Source organism: Phaenicophaeus curvirostris, chromosome 15 (genome assembly GCF_032191515.1).
Source record: "Phaenicophaeus curvirostris isolate KB17595 chromosome 15, BPBGC_Pcur_1.0, whole genome shotgun sequence".
Lineage (NCBI taxonomy): Eukaryota > Metazoa > Chordata > Aves > Cuculiformes > Cuculidae > Phaenicophaeus > Phaenicophaeus curvirostris.
In genome coordinates, this window is record NC_091406.1 from 3,762,330 (window position 1) to 3,786,664 (window position 24,335).

The following is a 24,335-nucleotide window of genomic DNA, read 5'->3' on the forward strand; positions in this document are numbered from 1 at the left end:
AAGTTGTAATCCAAAGGCTTCAGTTCTTTAGCAAAACTTGTTTAAAGACCTCAGACCTTGCAAGGAGATTGCTTGCCTTCTTTCAGGGGCTCAATATTTCATCAGCGAATGACAAGAATTGAGGACATAAAAAAATGATCGTGTTAGGGTGCTAGGGTGCAGTGTTCCTGTTTGATTTCCCATTAGCAGGGAACAGAGCCAAACAGAACGAAAACTAATGCTCAGAGCAAGGTACGCACCAAACTTGTGTCAGGTAGCATGCCTGTTGTTAAGGCATGTTGGCATGGGAGAAGGTGAGGAGGATTGTCGTTACCGAGTGGGAGAGTTGAATTATGTTGCTCTGGAAAGCACAGGAAGGAGTTGCTTCTGTTGCTCTTCTGAATGGTTGTAACTGCTGCAACTGTGCCTGAGGTGCTCAGATGCTGCTTTACAATTCCAGACTCCAGCACTCTGGAATTTAAAAGTTGCATCTCCAGCTTAACAATAATTGTATGTTGCAGTATAGATTTTGTTTGTCTTCAGTGAAAAGGGTTATGTGTATCTGTATCGTTTGACTATAGTCGTATAGACTGCATTTCCATTTTTTTAATTTGATATTGTACACCTACCATGAGTTTTATGCATCTAAATGAACATGTGCCACATCCGCACTATCTTTTTGCTCTTTTAAAAAGAACAAAGATACCCTTTAAAAAAAGGATATGCTTCCGGTTGTGTGAAGAGTGTGTTTCTGCTCTGATTTTTGTGACAGTAAAGTCTGAGTAACATGAAGGGTAATATGAAAAAATAAAGGAGAGAGGATGGATTAAAGGCATGACAGATGAACTCCCTATCCCTCTTTCCACTCCAGCTAGTGTTGAGGTTTTCATAACTACGTTATTTGTGTTTCTTTCCTTCTATTTCAATTTTTAATCTAAATTTCCCTGTTTCTTGTTTGGTTTTCTTTGCAGTTCTACCTCCAGTGTTAGTGCCTAGACATAGCGAATTCAATCCACAGCACAGTCTGCTAGTCCAGTTCAGGAACCTAAGCCACAATGAACCACATATGCCACACAATGCCACATTTCCAGATTCTTTCCAGCAACCCAACAGCACTCCATTTTCCATTTCGCCAAACAGTCCCTACCCACCTTCTCCAGCCAGCAGCACTTACCCAAGTTCCCCAGCTAGCTCTGGACCATCCAGCCCATTTCAGCTACCGGGTAAGTACAGCCTAAATGTCATCCTAATAAAATTGAAATGTCATATGCTGTTGTGACTTAGTAATTTGGGAATTTGTGATACGTGCAGTAAATTGCTTTTCTATTTGCATTTTAGGGGCTTTTCTTCTTACTTTTGTCACTGGTCAGAGTTAATTGTTAAGGTTTTATTTTTCCAAAAGTGTTTTATCACAGATGCTAAAGTGGTGGGTTATTTTGCACACCTTCAATCTGGAATGTGACATGTACTTAGAAGAATTATCTTGCAATGAAAGGAAAGCAGATACTAGAGCTCAGCAAGAAGTTTATTGATGTCTTTGGATAGACACATTTATGTGTGTAATTTAACTGGAGCAAAAAAAGAGCAAATTCTTAGTAGAAACTTAACCAATTTGGGTGAAAATAGGGAAAAAACAGTTGATAGGAGCAAAAGAAAGAAACCTTATTGAGGCTGTATGGTTATTGGTGTGGTTTATAAAGCCAAGAAGTTAATAGATTAAAACGTCTATTTTTCCAGTAGCTCAGCAGCTTCATCTTTATTCTTTCTGGCTGCCCAGAGCTGCAAAAAGTGTCCATTGGGTGGAGTATCCCCCTTGGATAAGGGCTGCAATTGCTGGGATGGATGCAGTAATGTTATCTGGAGGGAATTTCTGAACTGGGGGACAGTGGTGTGTTGGTTCCACTGCTGGATGAGAGAGTGCAGAGATCCATGCTTTTATGATGAACTCAGCCGACAGAAGCAGCACAAAAACTGGTTTAGGTCTTCATTATGCTACAGCAAATAAAGTTGTTTCTTCTACTACTTCTTAAATCTGAAGAAGAGGGCAGGCAAGAAAGTTAATGTTTGTGTGGAGAAAAAAAATGGGGACTAGTCATCTTGTCCAGCTGCAGGAGTGCAGTTGTTAAAAAAAAAAAAAAAAAAGGCCAAAAAAATGCACATCTTTGTTTTCCTCAAGTGTCGAATCTTGTTAATAGTCCCATAGGTAAAAATATAACTGTTCAAGGAGGTTGCTGTGAAGACAGGTGGCTGGGTTGTCTTCAGATTACTTTGAAAATGGGTCCAAATGGTTTAATATCTCTTGTTCAAGAGTAATTTTGTGTGTTTACAACTGTGGAACTAAATATTCTAAATTGTGGAGGTTTATTCTGTTTTGTTCTTATTTTTTCATGCTTGTAGCTGATACTCCACCTCCTGCGTACATGCCCCCTGATGATCAAATGGGGCAGGATAATTCTCAGTCTATGGACACAAGCAATACAATGATCCCTCAAATCATGCCGAGTATATCTACCAGGGGTAAGTTGTATAGTGTGGTGTCAAATTAACATGGTTTGGCTTCTAACAGCTTATGTCCAAGTGAAATGAATAACTTCAAATGGTGCAGTACACCTTGTTTATCAGTGGAAGCAACCAAGGCAAACCAGGGCTGCAACAGAAATAAAACCTGCTTCGCTTATTTGCATCTCTTGCTTTTAAAGCCTCAGGTGTGTGTTGTGGCTTAAAAGCTGAACTTTATTCATAATTTCTCACAATTAGTCTTTTCTGCTACCTTTGCCTACTGTTGGAATTGTGTATGCGCAAAGACTCTGAAAATGGAGTCCCAAAATAGGAATTAAAGCAAAATTTTTAAAACTGGACAGAAGAATCGTTTTGCCTGATATCACATGGCCATCTGTTTTTTTGTGTAGGGTTTTTTAGTTTGACATTAGGCCTAAAGTAGGATAATTATAAAATCCATGGACTAGCTAAAATGCATGGAAGTGGAAACAAAGATCTTTAATCAGAACCGTTCTTGCCCATCATAACTGTTGACTAAGCTTTTAGTTATCTTGATATTTTGGAAGACTTGCTTTACAGTTTAATATTTTAAAATTTCTGTAAACTGATATTTCCGTTTTGCTTATTTTCAGATGTTCAGCCTGTTGCCTATGAAGAACCCAAACACTGGTGTTCGATTGTGTATTATGAATTAAATAATCGTGTTGGGGAGGCTTTTCATGCATCTTCTACAAGTGTCTTAGTAGATGGGTTTACAGATCCCTCCAATAATAAAAACAGATTCTGCTTAGGTTTGCTCTCAAACGTTAATCGCAACTCAACAATTGAGAACACTAGACGACACATTGGAAAAGGTAAAACTTAGTTGTGTTTTACACAATTAAGCTATGTCTATGTTTTTATATCAGTTTCTGTATATGGCCACAGTTCTATAGTAGAAGTAATATAGTAGAAGTAATCTATGATGCATATTATTTCCCTCTGCAGTATCTGCAGAAAATTTACTTAAGCGTGATTTGATTGTCATTAGTCTAGGGATTGAATACGTTTTCCTTTGGCACTTATCACCTGTTCCTTATCAATCTCTTCAATATTCAAACTATATTGTCATAGGGACTTCTTTGTTCTGGTTAATGACAGGCTGTCTGGTGAATTTTGTGTTTCAGCACCAGGCAGCATAGTGCAGGACTTCTGATATTCTGTGTTATATCTGCTTCTTATATCAAATTATTCAGACTACTTTACAGTATATCAAAGATTTTTATTTTGTTCTTGCAAGGTATTATGCTGCTGTCTACGGTGCGTTCAAATATCTTGCATGAGTTGGCAGCAGGACTTTGAAGTGCTAATGCAGCACTGCAAGGACTCATTTGCCTGAGTGAATCCATGGGGTGTGTATGTGTGTGGGAGGGGTTCCTGGAGACAGCAGGTTTTGCAAGATCTTCTAGTTTTCCTATACTGTTTGGCTGATAGCACGTACAGATGCTCAGTTTTCCTCTTTGATGGAATGTGCTTGGATTGTCTTAAAATGTCATGTTCTTTTTCTGACTGTTTCCCTTTTTTTTAACTAAGTCCTGAGAAGGGAGACCCTTTTCTGTAGTGCATATCTGGAGACCTTTTTAACTCCTAAAATAATTTGGTACAGTTGGTCTCGAGGTTTTCTTTTCTGAAAGTTGCTGTTGCTTATAGTATCTCTTAAAGACCCATCCTGTCCCTTACCAGTCTTTTAATTAGAAACTACTATAAATGTGTCAAACTTCTGCAGATAATCTAGAGTCCACGAGATATATTGATCTCTGTTGGAAACCTGGCTCTGCAATTCTGTTGTCCCAGGGCAGCCTGCAGTGGATTCTCAGGGTATTCCAAGGGAGACTTTAACCGAACTGTGTCCCAACCACCTAACAGTGGTGGGTGGGGGAAAGGGAGAAGATCTGGGATAAGGAAGATGAGAATCTCAGCTGAAGTAGCAGTGAGAATCCCTGTTTGGATCCTGAATGGATCAGCAGATTTTCTATATTAATTTTCAGGTAGGCATAGCGTTATATTGGCTTCAGGACATAAAGTGAGGGAATAGCAAATGTGCATACCTGAATCCAGGCAGATATGATAAATCTAGGGGCTCTGTTGATTTTAAGGTCTGTAAAGCCTGGTAGTATTTAAGCTGTGTAACTAATTGCTCTTTTTTCTTCTTTTGCCTGATAAAATGTGTTGCAAATCCGAGCATGGTATGGATATACTTTCTTATTCATGTCTATCACTACCCCTCCTTTTAAGCATTTTGAATTTTGTCGGCAATGCCATAGGCAGAAGCTACCAGTTTTATAAAACTGGAGTTTTTAAAATCCACATAAGTTCTCTAGGAAAATAGCTTGAAGTAACTAACTGTTGGCATATGGAAGTAGTTTTTCATTCTGTTCCATAATTGATGAGAGAAGGACATCTAGTGGCTGGTGGATGATGAAGTCTACTGTGTTTTGAAATGAGGAAAATGTTATAGTGTGGGTAATAGGGCTTTTCTGAAAAGCTCCTCAAACAGCAAACTTTGTCTCTGATTTAGAGGGAGTTGTATTAAGTACTCTGTTTTGGGGAAAGAAAAAGTAATTTGAAATGTTTTTATCTTTGATTTCAAGGAGTTCATCTCTATTATGTTGGTGGGGAAGTCTATGCCGAGTGTTTAAGCGACAGCAGCATATTTGTACAGAGCAGGAACTGCAACTACCACCATGGCTTTCATCCAACAACTGTCTGCAAGATTCCTAGTGGATGCAGTCTGAAAATTTTTAACAATCAGGAGTTTGCTCAGCTTTTAGCTCAGTCTGTCAACCATGGATTTGAAGCAGTGTATGAGCTCACCAAAATGTGCACCATTCGGATGAGTTTCGTAAAGGTAAACAAATTATTGTGAGGGCATTTAAAATTTATTGTGGATTTGGGTAGTAAGCAGTAGTTACATTAGCACTGTAAAAATGTAGCAAAGCTTTTCAATGACTATGTTGGAAGTGGTTAGTTTAGGTAATGGGAAATCGATGCAAAAAAAGAAAAAGCACAGATAACTCTATTGAATGTTGGCTGTGTATTTCTTTACTTAAGTATTCTGAACAGGGCTTTAATCATTGTGGTTGCTTTAATTCTATTAAAGGAGATTTGAGTTCATGCTCTAAATTTGAAGTTACAAAGTAAACTACGAGACCACTAAGGGAGAGAGATTAGAGAGGAGCATATGCCATTGCAGAAAATAATTCAGCTCCTTCAGAGAGATTAGTAATAGAAAAAAGACATGATTTGAATTTATGAAGTTAAACTTTGCTGTTACTCTGACAGTAATAATCTTAACACTGTTTAATCAAGATGCTCCAGTTCAGATTTAGTGTGGAGTCTAGACTTAGGTCTTCCAGGTTTTTTTTTGCATCTTGTCCAAAACGTGTCTTTTTTTGTTTTATCAGTTAGGATAAATACTGTGCAGTTTGAGGGAGTGAAGGATAGGGAGTAGGAGGTAGAAATATGACGGAGATGTGGCCATAGCTAGGAGTCATGCTTGCGTTAGCACTGTACTCCTCAGAGGAACTCCTGCAATGGCTCCAAGTCTGTAGATTCAGGTTGATTCAGGTTTCCAGATGCAGCCTCCCTGTGCCTCCTTCCCAGCCTCAGTTTTCTTCTTTCAGATAAGAACTGTTGATAGGTTGTGAGTTACCTTGAGAAAAGTGTCTTACAACATGATTCCCTGTTTCTTGTTAGTGCAGTTACTTAGAAAGGCAGGCATATTCCCCACTTGATAGATAACCTTTTGTTCATTTTTATAGGGCTGGGGAGCTGAATATCACCGACAAGATGTCACGAGCACCCCGTGCTGGATAGAAATTCATCTTCATGGTCCCCTCCAGTGGCTGGATAAAGTACTTACGCAAATGGGTTCTCCTCTTAATCCCATCTCATCTGTTTCATAGTGCTGAAATTATATCTTCAGCCTTATTTTTAGCGAACTTATTCTAATTCTAGAGAAACTTCCAGTGTGGATACTGTGAGCTATATGGAGGATGGATCTTATGGTTTAACGGCTTTTTTTAAAAATCCCTTTGTGACCAATTCCATTGTGTATAGCCAATCAGTTTTACATTTCAATTTGTTCTTGTGATGCTTAAGTGACAGTCAAGCCCTAAGGGAAAAAAAGTCTATTGAAAAATTCAGAACGCTTTTCCCTTCCTTCCCCTAAAACTTAAACAGGTGTATGTCTTAACTGGAAAATTTCTTTCTGTTTGTCCTGTAGGGACAGAAATTACGAAGACTGACTTCAGAAAATAAATACATATCATAGTTTGAGATATTTTTTAACATTTATGAAACTGTTTGAACATGTGCAGCTCCAGCTTGCAAGCTGTATTTTTAGTATAGTTGTTTAACATCTTAAGGTTGACATCTGTCATAAGCAAAATTTAGACTTTATTATGGCTAATTTGCCTCAGATTGAACAATGTGATTTTTTTTTTAAGTGTACACATGAAATATACTTTTTACAAATATTGGAGTGGTGTAAAAACACTTGTATTGTCTGTTGGAAAATGCTGTCATAAATACACCGTATATTAATGCAGATTAGCAGTTCTTAGCCTTTTCCCACTTCAGTTTTGTGATATCTCTTTTTAACCACAATTTTGAGTAGTAATTGATACAAAGTAAACTTCCTGCACGTTTCTGGAGTAGTAATTCTTGTTTTGCTTTGATTTACACTCTTGCCGTTTGGATTTGGATGTCAAGGCTATTTCTTTTTAGGTACCCTTCTCTATTTTAACATAAACACTACTATTTGTAAATGGCAGTGCTTACTACTTTTTGGAAGGAATAAGTTTTGGTTTGTTTTTTTTTTTTCTTTTTGGTGTTCTAGCTGTTTATTTTGCCTGTCTGGAATTGATCTGTTAGGCCTTTTTAATCTCTCAGTAGACATGGCGCAGTATTAATGATTACACTGTATTTAATTCACTTTCAGTATGAGTTTGAGTCTCTCTGAAGACTGTGAGTGGCTTAGCAAATTAGTAACTGAATGCAGAAGCTTTTACTTCCAAATCATTTAATTTAATACAGATCTGTTGGTAATGACCAAAAGTAATCACTTCTTTGTAGCCTAGACAGTGGTCTTGATCCTGTCCCTGATGGCAGGTGTTCAATCAGAAGACTTGTACTGTAGTTGGCAGCTTTATGGGTTTGAAGGACTGCAATAAGATGATGACGGAATTTCTCTCTCACGTGTAAGGAATCCTGTTGCCTGTGCTGTTGTATTACTCGGTAGAGAATTTAAACACTGTACTAAACACTAAAAGAAATCAGTTTGATAATGTATGCATATTTCCCCCTTTAAATAATAAAATAAGGAGGCTGGAAGATATATTCTAGGAGAATTAGAAGTGAATTTTATTCAGAATTTCTTTGCATGCAGAAAAAGGCCTATTGTATTTTTTAACTTCTCGCCCTCCTTTTTCTCTCCTGAACACCTCTTCAGAAAAGGGGTCAGTGTTTGGGGGAGAGGCTGAAGACTCTAAAATGCAAATACTTTATTAAAAGATATGTTGCAGTTAATTGCTGCAATCCTAAGACATTGATTGCTTACACAAGTTCTTGTGTCTTCTATTGAATGAAAATTTCTACTCAAATGTGGAAATCATGCATCATATGGTACCTAAGTAACAAATGATCTTAGAGGAATAAAATTGTTTACGTGTCATTAAAATGTTTCTTATGAAATGCCTTAAAGGAATAAACTGTAACACTTCTGCAGAACCCTAATGTTCTCTTGTACAGGAATTTCTATTTTATGTGGTGGCTTGTGTTTTGGGGTTTTTGTTTCTTTTATTTGTTTGTTTTTTTTTTTTAAGCAGTTTCTGAGGTGTGTTGAAAAACAAATGTGTTTGAGAAAACATAATTTGCCACTCACCTTTGGATCTTCTCTTTCGTTCTTTGGAACTGCAACCCTGAGATGGTTCTTTTGATCGAATAAGGAGCAAAGTCAGTTGGCCACAGGATCAGGCTTCTGTTTTCTTCTCTCTGGGCCTGACTTCCATCAAGTTGCTCAGTATTTGACACTACGAGATGATTTTTTTTTTTTTTTTCTTGGCTAGCTTTTATTATAAATGTCATGGCACATTGGATTACAGAAAGATCTCAGTTTTAGGTACAAGATTTAGCTTTATCCAAAATGTTTTTCACCTGGTTTAGTCTCTGTTCACTTGTATGTTTAGATGTGGCCAACTAAATGACTCAAGAATGGGTGCTGAAGTGGGTGATCATGAGCCAGAGCTGGTGCTTAGTGCTAATATTGTGGTTAAATTGGCTACCCATGCACTGAACCATAATTTCTGCAATAATATCCAGTTAACCCACTTCAGATACTGTCATGAAGTACTAAAGTACTCTGGCATTTTTCTGCTTCTGTACATATTCTTGATTGGTAACAGATGCAGTGCTGGGGATCTCCTTGTGACTGCTGATTTTGCCAGGGTGGGCTTGCAGGAGCTGACCCAGTAACGTTTGTCTACGTTCTGCTTTTCTGTTCCTTTTAAGTAGGACTTTTTGAGAGCTTTCTAGTTAGCAAGTTCTGTGTGCTACTGGTTCCTGGTATTTGTAATCATGTTTAGTTCATCTGTGCTGCTGATACGAAATTCAGATGGATTGGATGCATGGATGGATTGGATGGAGAACTCTCTGACCCTAATTAAGTAAAGCAATAGTGGAGAGTGCTGCTTCTCTTGCAGTGTACTTGTACTTCTCGATCTAGATGGTGGGATGGAGAAATCGAATCAGTCACTAGTGTGGTAGTGGAAGATGGAGCCTTTCCAGTGTAGCCCAGCATAGACTGAATGTTACTTTTCAGTGAAAACTGTTTTGGCTTTTGTAGTATATTTTCTTCTTTTTGGGCATCTTTATACTTTGCACCAACCACAGCATTAAATTAACAGTTTTGGCAATGCCAGCAAAGAGCCTAGAATAGGCCTATACTGAAGTTCTTTCTGGGTTTGCTTTTATAGTCACTAAGATAAGAGAGCAACTTGGATATTCCTCCTTAGAGGACTTTAGTTTTGTTGGCAGTCAATCTAGTGCCTTGCCTGAGTATTACGTTCATTTAATTGCATTAGGCATGAAGTAGTGAAGGGATGACATTTTTGGTTATAGTATCTACAGGACCAAAATAAAACTTTCTAGTATGACTGACTGATGGGAGAAAAATCTAACAAAGCAAGCCATTAGTCAAAGGGATGATGATATGATTTGGCATAGAATTGTTTAAAATGGTTTGAAATTATCATTTCTTTTCAGAATATTGTCTTAGCTGCCCAAAGTGTGTTGCTAGTGATGGTTTTAAGAAAACAAAACCAAAACACACTGAAAAAACCCCAAACCCTTAAACATTTTCTAGACGTTTTGCTTCAAAAGACAACCATATGTCTAACCTTTTTTTATTTTATAGTTGTGGAGATTCTGTCTAGGGAGGTAACCCATTCTGAATTCAAATCAATAGACCAAGCCATTGGATTACAACATAATGTTGCTTTATCGTGCTGCTCCATAAACCTGCTTCTGTGTTTGTTGCAAGCATAACCTTTATGCTTTTGTTTACATTGTAGGAAACACAGTTCTAGCAATGAGTTTGTTTTTTTCATTTAACTCTAAACATCTTTTTATTTTGTTAATTTTAAAATTATTAGGTTTTGCTATGTTATGTTTTTAAAGATATTTTTTGCATACTGCTGCTCATATTTCAATAAACAAAACAAAAAAAGCCCGACAGATTTTTCTCATTTCCTTTATCTGTAACTCTGTGTGTCTCAAATATTTGTTTACAGGGGTTGATTTATGGGTTCTTGTAACTCTGCTGATGCCTTACCGTACTCGTCTTCGTACAAATGTGATATTGTAATTTTAAAAATACTTTTCTTACAGCTTTTTTGGTAATGTAAAAGCTGCAGTGCTCTTGGAAGCAGAGGTTAAATCAAGTCATTAATTTATTTGAGCCCTTTTTTTTTGTGGGGCTTTCAGCCAGCAAAAAAACTCTAATTGCAGTAATGGTACCAATCTGTTGTTATTTAGAAAATATTTAAAGGGGAATGTATACTTAAATATTTACTTATCTGTAAGAATATAGCAACTCTGATTGTGTGTTTTGGGTGTGATTGGAGGGTTTTTTTAGCGTTGTGGCTGACAGTAACATCTTTAGACAACTGTCATCATGTTTGAGCGTGTAGAGCTTTAAACTGATGACCAATAACCTTTTCATTGGAATGAAGGCTGTTTGAATATCTCTTGAAACTCAAGTACTGTTCTGGTAAAATGGAAATCTAGGAGCGTTTTAGTTAGCTTTTCTTTTGCTGTTAGCCTTATCTTTTAAGACAGAGGGGAAGAAAATTTTCTTTTGTTTACCAAGAACATGAAATAACAATTGGTGTGCACTAATTAAAAGAAATCCCTTTTTTTGACAGGTTGAGTAGAAAAATACTGAATCCCACTTCCACAGAGACCTGTTGAAGCACTACACATAAGAAAATTTATTTGATAAGTACCAAACTGAAACTGAAGTGTTAATGCTGCTTGATTTTTGTCTGTGCTTCCTGCTTTGGGATTTAATTTGGCTAAGGGACTGCCACCTTGCAGTAATCCCCAGCAAGTTCTCTCATCTTCTTAATAATAGGTTTTCTTTCTTCTGAATGTACAACTATGCAGTGCTAAGGAGGATCCAATCACTCAGGTGGTATTATTTTTAATGTCCTGAAAACTGGTTTTTTTTTCTTGCCATATTAAGTCCCCAGAAGATTTATTATGATAGTATTAGCAATATGATGGTCTAATCAGCAACTGACTAACATCTCAAGTGTTGAAATGGCTTGTTGGCTTTCAGTGAGCTTGATAAGGGTATATGTTATTGATAAAAGTTAGAAAAAATTGGGCTTTTCCAAATAGCATTCCTAAAGTAAGCACTTGGTATCGGGGAAATGCTGATTCCATCTAACCCCCCAGATTCAGTATTTTGACCTATGTGATTTAGGGTATGTGTTTTCTGGACACTGCTAGCATTAAAAAAAAAATAAAAATCATTGGAGCACACTCCCTGATGATTTTTGCTCTGGTTTCCCTTGAAATCTGAAGCACTGTTAATCTTCTGACTTGGGATGCAGAGCAAGCTGCTTTCTTCCCTGTGCTCTGAGGCATTTGTAAAATGTCCCAAAGCACCTGTGCATTGTCAGCCACTCAGGTAAATCTAAATGTTTTTAGATACTGCATCATCTTAGTGCTCAATTAGTATTGACAGGGGAACTGGCTTATGCTGATGAGCATTTTGCAGCCACAGTTAGTGCTTTGGGTTGGTAACGCTGAACAGAAATAATCATTCCCCTTAGTCTTAGACATCTGTGTATCAACTTGAAAGTAAAGAAAGGTCATCTTGTGTATTTTTATCGAACAGGTGCAGCAAAGATGGTTGTTGGTAGCTCGATAGTGTGAATTCTCACTCCAACCACTCACAAATATAATAGCAAAGCAGGAGAAAGCTGCAGGCTGGAAAACATCTTTCTTAGACTGAAAATGAAGCTCTCACTAGCTATAGATAGTGAAGCTGTGACACTTGTGTAAGCTGTCTAGCATCTGCCCTTGGGCTTCCTGTTGTGCTGTGGGAACAGCAAAAAAGTCAAAGTAGAAATTGAATTGGTTTTGGGGGAAAAAAACAAAACACCAACCAACCTTGTGAGTCCCCATAGCATAAAACCATCATCCAAGCCACTGAAAGGTCAATACTCGTAGTCCTAATGTCTTGCTGCTTCTCCCAGGTGTTCAGTTGATCTTTTCGATGAATTCCCAACTCCTGCAAGTTGGAACAAGTGTCCTTCAGCCTCATGAGAAACATCATTTTGATGTCTACTTTTTACCTGTTATCTTGTGTGTTGTCCTGTGCCCACGTGAAGGGGACTGTGTATCCAGGTTTTCAGACACATTGGGGAAAATGGCACGTCATGCCTTGAGTATCTGCTAGCCATTTGTTGCGTTTTGATTAAAACATTGAATCTGGCCTTTTCTCTGCCCTGTGTTTCTATACTTATCAGTATTTTCCTCTAAAATCATCATGAGAGGCTTCCAAAGTCCAGCACAGTCAAAGGACTAGACATCAAGATTCAGTATAAGAATTCTTTGGCTGATTGCATTCTCAAGGCACTTTCACACTAAAAAGAGAGAGGAAGACCACTTAGCCTGAGCACAAATACATCTAATACCTGTGTGATGGGTGCTTCAGTGTTCCAGAATTTCTGGGCAGCTGGCATCTTATTCTTTTAAAATACATTGTTATTAATTGCCTCTCTGGGCCAGGTGCTCAAGTGTGCTGTGCAAATATTTCTTTTAAGCAACATTTTTTAGCTGTAGTTTAGTGCAAACCCAAGGGAAGACCTGGCTTGGGATTCTCTTAATCCTCCTATTTTCTGCTTCTAAAGGTAAGTCTGAGGCTGCAGTTTTATTGGCTGGTAAATATGGTTGTAGGGAATGTGGGGGTCTGGTTGAAAGCAGCTGCTGACAACATATAACACTGAAATGACAAAAAAAAAAAAAAATCAATCTAAAAGTTCATTGCCTGCCTCCTGATTTTTCAATCTATTCCAGCAGAGATACCTTGCCAGGCATGACTTTTTTTTTTTTTTTCCCACTACTGCCTTAAGTTTGTGCTGGATTGGTAATAATTTGCTCTTCTAATGATGTCAGCAGCCAGTGTCACAACAGAGTCACGTTTTCTGAGTGTGATGGACACACCTGATCTAGAACAAGTGGTTGCTGTTGGGCAGTTCTGTGTGAACATCTCCATTGAAGGAGCTCTGCTCTAGAAGAACACTAGAAGGATTCACTTTGGTGCAAGAAATGAAGACATGAAGCTATAGAAAAGCATGTGAGAGGTGTTCAAGGCTGGGTTGGATGGGGCTTTGAACAGACTGGTCTGATGGGAGGTGGTGGAACTGGATGGGCTTTAAGGTCCCTTCCAACCCAGCACATCCATGGATCAGGACTGGCCACACACTCCTGCGTAGGAACTGAGGACACTAAGGAATTGAGGCTCAGATCTTACTTAGCCTCTTCAGCTATGCTTGAAATTAATCTTGTAAGTTAGGAAGGAGAGAAAAAACTAAGGAGTGGTGTAACTAAATCCTCACTCTTACTACTGTTACTGTTCACTAACGGCTTTACCTAAGTCCTCAGCCTTTTCTGTTTCTTTCCTTAATGGAGGATGAGCTGCAGAGAGCAGCTTTCATCTTGGTGATTCCTGTTTTGAAGTGGTGTCCTGGGATAAGGGCTTTTCATTTCTTTTGAAGATGCTACCATAAGAAAACTCATTAGAGCAAGCGCGGTTACAAATTGCTGTGGCTCTTGTGGTTTGGCACCAGCTGGGAGAGTGTGATCATGCATCGTAGCTTTGCTTTCTGCTTTGTCATGTGGCACCAGGGCATTTATTAGTCTGAGGAATCCTGAGCAGATGTGAAATATTTAGCTTTTTGGTATTTATTCTTTGCCTTTTGCATTTTTGTGTAGATTGGCAGACTTGTGAGTCCCTACAGGTGAGTTCTTTCTGGCATCAGTTGTACAGGGTGTAAGAAAACTCTCAGATCCCATTTGCTCGGTGCAAAGGGAAATGCAGGAGGGTGAATGGCCATAGAGAAGCACATCACAGGCCGCCTACAGGTAAGAAATGTGAGAAGAAAGATGAATCCTGAAATGTTAACACGCAGGTCCTGACTCAGCAGAGCACATAGCTGTGAAAGTAAAGTGTATGAATGCTCTCCAAAGCATCATGGGAGCCACTCATCCTTCAAAATCAAAGCATATAATTAAGGGCTTCTCTGAACTGCAGCCACCCCACTTCCCCCAGCATCAGTCCCAGATTTCTGAAGTTTGACTCGTCCTTTGTGTTTCAGCCTATTGACCTCCCATCTGCCTTGAAGAGAAGCCACCAGGTAGGAGGCTGCTGCAGGGCTGTGAGTGTCAAGAAGCTTCCTTGAAAGGCACATTGAGAGAGTGGAATTTGCTATAAAGACACAGTGAATGGTGTATTTGTGTCAGGGGCAGGAACATGAGCAGTAGAAGGGATAGAGTATATGTTTGGGACCCTGCATGTGTCATGCACCTAATAAACCAGTTACAAGTGAATAAACACCCGTCGGTCCCTCTCCTGCCATACCTGTGGTTGGGAAGTGGATTTTAGGGTCAGCTTGAATGCTGGGCCTGGTTAAAGAGAACATATAAGATGTTTTCTACATGCATGTTTCATACATTGGTTAAAATGGCATTAATAGAAATTTATTCTGCAATAGGAGTGATTCTGGGTATTGATGAAAGCAGCACAGGACATGCATAAAAGCTTTCCCAGTAAATCAGCTGGTGCTCTAAGCAGGACAGGTTCTTTTCAGGTATTATTCCTACTATTAGGCTGTGGAGAAAAGTAGGATTATTCCAGGGTTCTTCTTGAACGTTAAAAGAAAGTACAGCAGGGTGCAAAGCAACGTGTGCTCTGTCAGGTTCTGAGGCTTTTGCCAGCAGGAAATTCTTAGACCAAGCTCAGCATGGCTGATGGCCAAAACCAAGCTGTCATTCCTTAAAAATAAATAAGAAATGCCTGATTTGATAAAACTTGATTTATTCAAAAAGGGCTGAAATAAACACACTTGAATTTATGCTTGCTTTCTACATTAGAGTAATTACTTGGAATTATACCAGTTAGATTTGGTTTGGAGAAGATAAAAATTGGCCACCTGTTGAGGAATCAAATATTTAAGCCTGGCACACAGTAGTTTAACTTAGTTGAGCATAATAAAACATGGTAACCAAGACAATGACATGGAAGTGTTATTAACATTGGAACTTCTGTGTAAAAAAAAAAAATAGCTTGCAAACAAACTCCCATGTATACACGCTGTATCTGTGTGTTTGAGTGTGAGCTCATTTGTGAGTATTTGCATTGTAACATCTCATTTTGATGGAATAAGTTATGTATGTATGTATACACAGCAGTTCAGTACTATGTGTGTTCAAAATGGATTTAGGGGCACAGAGGCTGACACTACTTGAACCTCATTCTTCTGAAAGATGATCCGCTAGCGAAAGATGGAGTAAAAATAGGGTTTAGAACTCAAGATTCTGGGGGGCTGCAATTCAGTTGCATGTTGAGCTACTGGGATTAAAACAATGAAAGTCCTTTGGCCCCTGTTTGTGGGATACAGAAATACAGTTTGGGGTTTGTATGGTTTGATCTGGAATTGTGCTGTAACGGTAAGTTTATTAAAAATCAGCATCTGTAAAATAGCACATCAACTGACAAGGTTAAGCAGAAGCCTTTTGAATGAAATTGGATAGCTAATAATTTAGAATGTTGGGGTTTGCCAGTGATCAATATTGAATCAAGCTATTGCCATATTGATAATACATGCTTCTGATTGTGCTAGATTTATGTAGGGAGCCAAGGAGTGGGGATATTGTGCATTAAAGCAGCTATTCCTATTAACCTGTGGTTTATGGCTTTCAGAAGTTATCTACTTTGTGTTCTGAACTTGGATCACTCTGCTCCCCCCTTTCATTAGTTTACATACTATTAATGATATTTATTTTCTCTCCTTCCTTCTCCCCGTCCTGATTATTTTGGTTTCATGCTGTGGCACATTATTTCCTTTGTAGCTTAAGAAAGTTGAATACAAATTCCTTGGGTATTTAGTGTTTCACATAACGACTTAAAACCTGCTCGACGACGCCGTAGTCAAAGACACCCTTAAGAAAATCACAATCAGAAGTCTGACTAAACAGTTTTGTTCTCCCCCCACCCCGCCTTGCAGGACTCTCACTGCATTGCCAGCAGTTTCAGAAGCAGCTGAGAGAAATGGGTCTGGGAAGTAAACTCATCTCCTCCGCGTGGAGCCGTTAGGTAAATGCACTGTGGTTTGGTTTTTTTTTTTTACCTTTGATGCTATGGTTTCATAAACATGGATAACAAGCTCCACCAGATGCCCAAATCAGAGGCTGTTAATGCAAATATCCTTGTAGGGACACTGAATGGGTGGATGATGACATTTGCATACATATAGAGCTTCATCTAGAATCACGGGGCAATTTTTTTTTTGCACAAAACTGTATAAATTTGCTGAAGCGTTCTCTCTTTAGTTCATAACAGCTTTTTATTTACAGCTATTCTGATTTGCATACAGCGTGTTTTTCAGCACTCGTCCCTGCGATGCAGCCCCGTTACTCTGAAAAGGGGCACGTCCATGCAGTGACACATGGTGATAAAGCCTTATTGCACAGGGTTGCTCATCCCTGCTGCTGTTTAACACATCGCTGCTCTCTAGGGTCACACAGCCTGTGTCCTCCACGGGCTCCTCGCTTCTCTGAGCGATCTGTCGTAGGGGAGAGTGGCAAAGAAAGAATTCTTCAGCTGGCAGTTTATGAAGAGCACAATGAGTGTCACAGTCAAGAGCAGAAAGAAAAACAGAATGATGTAAGTCACCAGGTCTGGCTTATTTATTTCCCCTTCTTTTAGCACCCTGGCTGTCGACATGTAAAAAGCAGAGGAGCTCACGGGTCTCGGGGTGCCGCTCAGGTAGGGCGTGTTGGTCTGAATGATTAAGTGAGCTTCAGTGGCACTGGTTGTATTTAGCAATTCACTATACATGTTCTTGCTTAAATTTGCTCCACGGCAGAAGTAAAGCAGGAAGGCAAATGCAGTCAGTCTTTGGCATAGGAAAGAAATAATGTTCCTGCTTGTAAAAAGCTGAAAACCAGCCACATTTTGTCTAAAAGCAAATTAATTCCCTTGCATGGCTCAGTGACTTTCTTTTAAATCTTCTTGGCTCATCGTTACAGCATTCACCCACAAATATTAATCAAAAACGATACAGGTACCTGGTGTCCTGGCCCTTGTTCCCACGACACTCCTCTGTTGGGCAAATGCACTGGATCATCTGCTGCTCAGCTGGGATGGGCTGGGAGCTCCAGGACCCTGCTGGGACCCCCTCTCCACCTGCATGGAAAAGGTTCTCCCTCACCCAGCTCCGGTGCCGGGCAGAGAGGAGCCAAGGCAGCACTCACTGTCCGTGAGGGGAAGGCACGATGGGTTTCCAGTTGATTTTCAGAAGTGGGGTGCACACAAATCCAGGGTTAAATGCCATCTGCGGGGAGAGACAGTGGCTGCCTTGAGATCTTGCTGGATTTGCCGTCGTGGTTCTCCGCCTCGGGAGGCTCCGTGCTGTGGAAATCCTGGTGCTGTGAAGCATCAGTTGACTTTCTTAATTCCAGTTAACAGCACACTGTGGAGCTGATGTTAAGAGGCTGATCTTTCTGCTTGAGCTTTCCAGGCACTCCTTTTGATTGCTTTGAGAAAAATAAATTAAAAAAAAAAAGAAATAAAAAAAGGACCAATATCCTTTTGTTTAAAAAAAAAAAAGACACCAAAAAAGCCTCTCTGGGAGTGGGAGGGGGGTCAGTTCTTTGGAAACCTCTTCTCCACCCTCAGCTCATCCAAACTGCGAGGTGGGACTGTGCTGGATTCTGTCAAACATGACTTTTTCCCCCTGACAGAAGCTCCACTGCAGCGTCACTTGCTACCGTGGGAAGGGGAGAACTGCGTGGCGGTGCAGCTCTGCAGCTCGTGGTGCATCTGGCAGTGACACGATGCTAAAAAGGAAGAGATCTCCCGATAAATCCCTGTGAGTGCCTGTGGCTCCAGCTAGAAGGTTTGAGCTGGGGGAGGGTAGCAGGGAATGGGACAAAAAAGAAAATTGCATCAAACCCTTTTTTTCTTCCTCAGACCTTTATTGTTAAAATCTAGAGTAGTCGGAAAATGTCTTTTATTCTTTTTTTTTTTTCTTCTCCCACTCTCTAGGGACCCCAGCACCCTCTCCTGCCTGACAATTAGCATGTTACATTCTTTTTTTCATCAAATTGCTTTTATGCTGCTATTAGCTACTGGCTGCTTGCCAGCTTGCTCTCACAATCTCTTGCTCCCATGCAGCAGCCAAGCGCTGTTAATACTTTTATTTTAATGCATTGCAACTAGGAAAAGGGCAAGGGACAGGGCACGGGGAGGAGAGGAGGTAGGAAGGGAGCAGCACATGGTAAATGGGCAGAAGAAAGGGTGAAATACGTTCTCTGGTCCCAGGGCGCTGATCGAAGTGAACATTAAAGCTGCTTATGATGAGATATCGCAGCCAACAGTCCCAGGTGGTTAAATGTTTCAATTAGCATAATAAACGCTTCTACTGGGAGAGGGGGAATGAAGAGAGGAGAAATTTTCTGGTCAGTTAAATTTAAATGAAATAAAGCCTCTGATAGAGGGCAAGTCCCTCTGAGGCCCTGGGTAGTGCTCCTCATCTGCCAAGCTCCAAGTGCTCCAGTTAAACCCCTTGTGCCTCCAGCAGCTCTGCTGGGGCGGTTGAAGGCTGTCACATCCCTGTTTGCATCCTCCCTCACTTGTCCTCAGAAAAGCCACTCATGTGTTTACCTCCAAGTCTTGGTAATCTTTTGAATTCGCAAGGAGATCTTCCTCTAAGGCTTTCCTGATTTTTGTTTCCTCTTTATTTTACACTGTACCCCTGCACAATCCTTTCTCAGTCTAAGTAAGCTCCCTCTTTCAGGTGCTGCTCTCCAGGACTGGGGGTTCTTTCCCTGCCCGTACCTGATGCTCCTCCTGGGGACACGTCTCCTGCCTGCAGAGTCACAGTAGTTACCCTTATTTACTCTGTGCAGGTTCAAAGAACAGGACATGAAGGCCAGCAGCCAGCATGGGGGTTGGAAAAATCAACAGACTCATAAAAAAAGCTAATATAGTTTGCAACTGTTTACCTCCAATGTCTCCTTGAAATCGGAGAGTTTGTGAGCAGCAGCGAGACATGGATGTCTGGTAGGCTGGATGCCTTCCCAGGGCCATCCTGTCTTCAGTTGTCTCCTCCTGGAACTGTTTTTGAGTTTAAGCAAACTTTGCATCCTCTTTTATTTATTTATTGTTTTTATTAGTCCGTAGGAAAAGCAGGAAGGCATCTAGGAGCAGACTCCTATAAATAGGGCTTATGTTTCACATACTTTAGCAAAAAAATTATTACAAACAGCTTCTCTGCAAAAGTTACCAACTCTGCAAGGGAGAAAGACACTCTAGAGGATGCACATGCCTATTGTAGCTGTAGGTGTGTTTTGTCCCCGCACAGTAGTGTGGGTTTTGGCAGCTCTGTGGTGCTCTGCTTGGTCTCTAAGAGTCAAACCAGCAGGGATGGAGAAGGAAAGGCTCTGCCAGGGTGGCTCCTTGGTGGTGGTGTGTTGGTCTTCCACCTCTTTCCTTCCCTTGTGCCTGCAGGGATCATTCTCCTGAGCCACTGACGGTGTCCCTGGAGGTGGTTAAGATGGTCAAGTCGATGGGACAGTCCCCGCACTGCTGGGAGGGGACGGAAGGGCTGTTTGCTCTGCCAGGTCAGTGCCTCCATATGACCTCGTGTGGCTGCCTGTCTCTTCCCTGCAAACACGAGGTGTCTCCTCTGAACCTCCTCTTCCCACCCTGTTCACATGCAGTTTGCATGCAGACACAGAGCTGGAATCTTTATTTTTTCCCCTTTCACTCCTGTAAAATGTTCTCCCTCATTCTTGGAAGATTTCTTTTCTGCCCTGAAGATACGATGAGGACCATTGCTAATTGTCACGGTCCAACCAGTCAGTGCTGGGATAAGTCCTTTGGGGGTTTTACAAGAACCCTGTGTGCACGCAGGCTCGGGTGTGCGCAAAACCCCTCCTGCTTTTTGGCTGACTGGCTGAAGCTGATATAGAAACTGATGAAAAGCCCTGGGAATAAATCAAATGTGTTTTCTGCAGCACTATATCCAGGCTTAATCTTAAAAAAGCCGAGTTTCCATAAATAATACCTTAATTGCAAAATTAAAATCTGATCCTTTCCCCTTGCTCTCCTTGATTTGGAAAAGCATTTTAAATCTTGAACTCCATGTAATTTTTTTCTCATTATCTTATTTAGTGCTTTGTTGTGGTTGCTGCTTTTTTTTCTATTTATTTTAAGGTTTCCAGCATTTAATGATGTGTTTTGTAAGTTTTTTTTTGCCGTGCACTAGCAATGGTGTTGCAAGGACAAGCACAGAGCCTTTTGTGGTAGGAATGGTTGGACTCGATGATCCGGTGGGTCTCTTCCAACCTGGTGATTCTGTGATTCTGACACTGGCTGGAGTTTGACAATAATAAACTTTTCAATGTTGCAACTTCCTGGCTTCTTTGGAAACTGGGTCAGCACCACTGGCCCTGGTGGCATCATGGGGACAGTTTTGGGGCCAGGAGGCTTTCCACCTACTCTTATCTCACCCTCCCCTATGCACGTGTTTTCCCATAGCTACGTTCAAGAGCAAGATATTCCATCGCAGACGTTGGAGCCTCCTGGAGCCCTGGTGAACCCCAAGAAGTTTGTCACTGGTTGTGGTGACTGGGTGGCAATTCTGGCCTGATCTCCAGTCTTGCCATTGCGTGAAATAGTGATATAAATTGTCCAGAGCCCAAAGAAGGGAAAGCAGAGCCTGTGACCCTCAGCACCACCCAGCTGCTGCTCTGTGGGCTGGCAGGGTGATCGTTATTTGCTTTGGCCAAGCCACCACCAAACACAATGCAGATCTTAGTGGGTTGGAACCACTCAGCGTTCAGCCACACTGAAGCTTTTCCCCCTATCCAGACTGGTAAATAATGCATGATCTCTCTCTTATATGCTTGCACAACCCCTACCACGATAAATATCAGCCAAGGGAAATGAAAGTGGAAAGAAACATTATCTTTCTCAGTAATGCGAGCATTTACAATCTGTGTTGCGATCCTTCTGCTCTCAGGAGCGAGCGGTAGTTGGGAGGGTGTTTCTATTAGCAGACCAGAGTGTAAAAAATCATGAGCTGTGACTTCCCAGTGCTGCATAAAAGCAGTCTTAAAATCATATAAAGAGAAGAAAAAAATATACATAGAGATTCCTTCCTACTTTTTAATCACTCCAAAGGAAAATACTTATTTCCAGGTACCTGAGAATCAGATATTGAGGACTGTGTTTTCAAAAGAAGGGTATAAAATTAAGCACTCTAGATCTAATGCAGGGGTCTTGCCTTCAGTGCTCAAGTGTGGGACTAGAAGTCTGAAGAAACTGGCCCAAGTGCAAAGATGTGCTGGAAATGTTTTGTTTCAAAAGAGCTTCTGTGTGCTGTTTAAAACTAACTTGTGACATAGGTTCCTCTGTTTGTATCAGCTGAAGCATTTAGAAAATTTCCAGAGAAGTCTGTGGAAAAGGGAGCTTGTGTGCATTTTATCAGGACTGCATCTGAATCCTTCCTTTTCCTCTGGGCTGCGAGGTAGCATCATGATTCACCAAGGATTCTCCCTCGGAAGACAGGGAATAAGGATCCTGCACCTCCTGCTGTCCAGGTAAGCTTTGCCACTGCTGAAGTGGGTGCAGGGAAATAAGCCTGGTGAACAGTGGCAGGATCCCAGCCTCCCATCACTGTCCTGCAGGAGCTCAACAGAGCTTCCAAGGGGGTTTGTGGTACAGGAGCCTCACCTGCACCAAAAGATTTTGTATCTTTGTGTGGTAGACATGTGAATTCCCCATGTCCTGAAAATAAAATTTTATTTTCTTTTTGCAAGAGCTTGCTTGGTGTATATAGAAGGGGAAGCACAATTAAGTGGTGCAGCCAGGGTTGTGTGGCTGGGTGTCCAGTAATGCTCCAGGGCATGTAGTCCACAAGCAGGTGGGTGTTGTGGAAGTAAAAGCAAAAGCTGTAATTGTAGAGAAAGGTTGTTTTTTGTACTGTATTTAAGCTTAGAGGACTGATGTCTAGATTTGAGACATTGTTTTGCGAGCAGAGCTTGGGTGTGGAAGGGGACGCAGATGCTGTGCTGGGTCTCTGCAACAGCCCAGCTCTGGGGAGGAGAAAAGCTTCTCCCAGGTCATCAGGTGTGCGTCAGCTCAGTCCTCAGACAGACACGGGCTGCTGCTTTGTGGGCTGCCCAGGTGTGTCAGCTTGTGACTACCTGAGTCCTCTGTGCAGCATGATGGTTCTCCCTGGGGCCGGCTCCTGCTCCAGCCTGTTGTTACCCAGGGAGATAGAGCCAAGAACAGATTGTGTCTTAACAGGGCTACGTGCTGTATTCCCAGCATTTAACTCTGATTATTTGGGGCTGAATTTCAGTTAAGAAAGGATGAAGTGTTACAACTCACCATGAGGTTTTAGTTTTGAATATATTTTGCTTTTGGTGCAGGCAATCCCTTACCAATCTGTGAGATGAATAAAAGGCCGTGTCTGTCTCATCCTGAATTCACTCTCTAGGGGTCAGAAGCAGATCTGGGGAGGCTGTGGGGAATATTACTTTTCCTCTCTCTCCTATTCATGCCCCTTCTAAAAGGGAATAGAATGATACTTTCTCCAGGCTGCTGCACACAACACATCCCACCTGTATAGATAACCCTCCTCTTCCAGTGATACTCTGTTTAATCAAAATATTAACTTCATCGTAGGAACCTCAGATCAGGAGAGGCTGGGATGGTCCCCATCATCCTTCAAGAGAGATTTGAGCTCTCGGCTAGAAATCCTTTTCCTCTGGCATTGCCCTGCTTCTTCCTACCTTAATTTTGCCAGCGTTAGTTGTTTGGGATGAGACAAAGATTGTTTGGGAAGCTTCACAGATTATCACAAGGTACTTTGATGAGGGAAGCTTGTCTTCTACAGCTTCTCACCTGTACAACCCACCTGTCTGGTGTCAGAAATATTTCCTCCTTGCTTGCACGCATGATCTGTCATTGCTGGGAACCTGTAGCCATGTCTATCAGGTTGATGACAGGTTGAGTAGACAGAGTTCCTCTTTCTCCTCAGGTTATTGATCTTTGCTTTGTTTCTTTTAAGGTCCATATTGATGGTAAATTTTGAGAGGGGTCAACACAAAGTAATGGGGGGAGTCGTTAAACTTAGCTGATCCCCTAGACACACACATGGAAGCTTCTTTTACAGACAAGGGGGGTCCTGTGTGCATGCCGAGCCTGGATATCACTCATCAGGCTCTGTGCAACAGGGTGTCTATTTTACAACCCCCTTCCTAGTTTGGAAAACAGACTTGATAATCTTCCCTGCAAGGGTCTGGGGGATTAACTACTGAAGGTAGCAAGGTGCTCTGATGCAGTAAAACAGACTGAGAAACCATCTAAACCAGGCTAGGAGAGGGAGCTGAACCTGGACTGAAATCTTAATAGGTGTTGACACTCTCTGGGAAGTTAAACCTCTGTCCGATTGCTCTAACACAGCCCCCCTGCCCCAGGTGGGGGATCCTCACCCCCACGCAGCAGTCGGGTTTGATGCACATCTCCTCTGCCTCCCTGCTTCCATGAGTTAATAAAGCAAATGTGTTGCTCACGGTTGGTTATTTACTATCGGTCTCAGCATGAGCTCAGCCTCCTTGCAGTGTTAGCTCAGAAAAACAATGATCATATAAACGGGGATGACTTGGAGGTCTGTGGCTGCCTCTCGGTGACGGGAACAGCAGATCAGAGAGAACCACATCACCTTTCTCAGACTGAACATAAACTACAGAGTTTTATATAAACTTTATTTTGGGAAGTATCAGACTCTCAGTGTGACTGCCTATCACTTTAAGGCGTATTTCCATCTACGGCTGCGAGAAAATTAAAGGAAAATTTGAACACAGTGTTCCTCAGCAGGCCAGGGAATTGGGAAGTTTAATTGTTTCTGTGCTGCTTGGTAAAAAATATACACCCAGTTTTGTAATTTCTGATTTGTCATTCATAAGAGCCTGACTCAACAAATCATGTTGCTCATTGTTTTTAACTCACAAGT

The 24,335-nt window shown here is 41.0% G+C and overlaps 1 protein-coding gene across 3 annotated transcripts in view; it reads left to right on the forward strand.

The window, feature by feature from the left end:
• The window catches only part of SMAD5 (SMAD family member 5), a 28,027-nt gene extending 19,774 nt beyond the window's left edge, over positions 1–8,253 (forward strand). For all 3 annotated transcript variants that reach the window (XM_069869708.1, XM_069869710.1, XM_069869709.1), the window contains exons 3-7: positions 951–1,202; positions 2,377–2,496; positions 3,111–3,332; positions 5,109–5,365; positions 6,279–8,253. In XM_069869708.1, the coding sequence (XP_069725809.1) occupies positions 951–1,202; positions 2,377–2,496; positions 3,111–3,332; positions 5,109–5,365; positions 6,279–6,422 (995 nt within the window). In that variant the 3' untranslated portion in view covers positions 6,423–8,253. The remainder of the gene's footprint in view (positions 1–950; positions 1,203–2,376; positions 2,497–3,110; positions 3,333–5,108; positions 5,366–6,278) is intronic.
• The last annotated feature ends 16,082 nt before the right edge of the window (positions 8,254–24,335 follow it).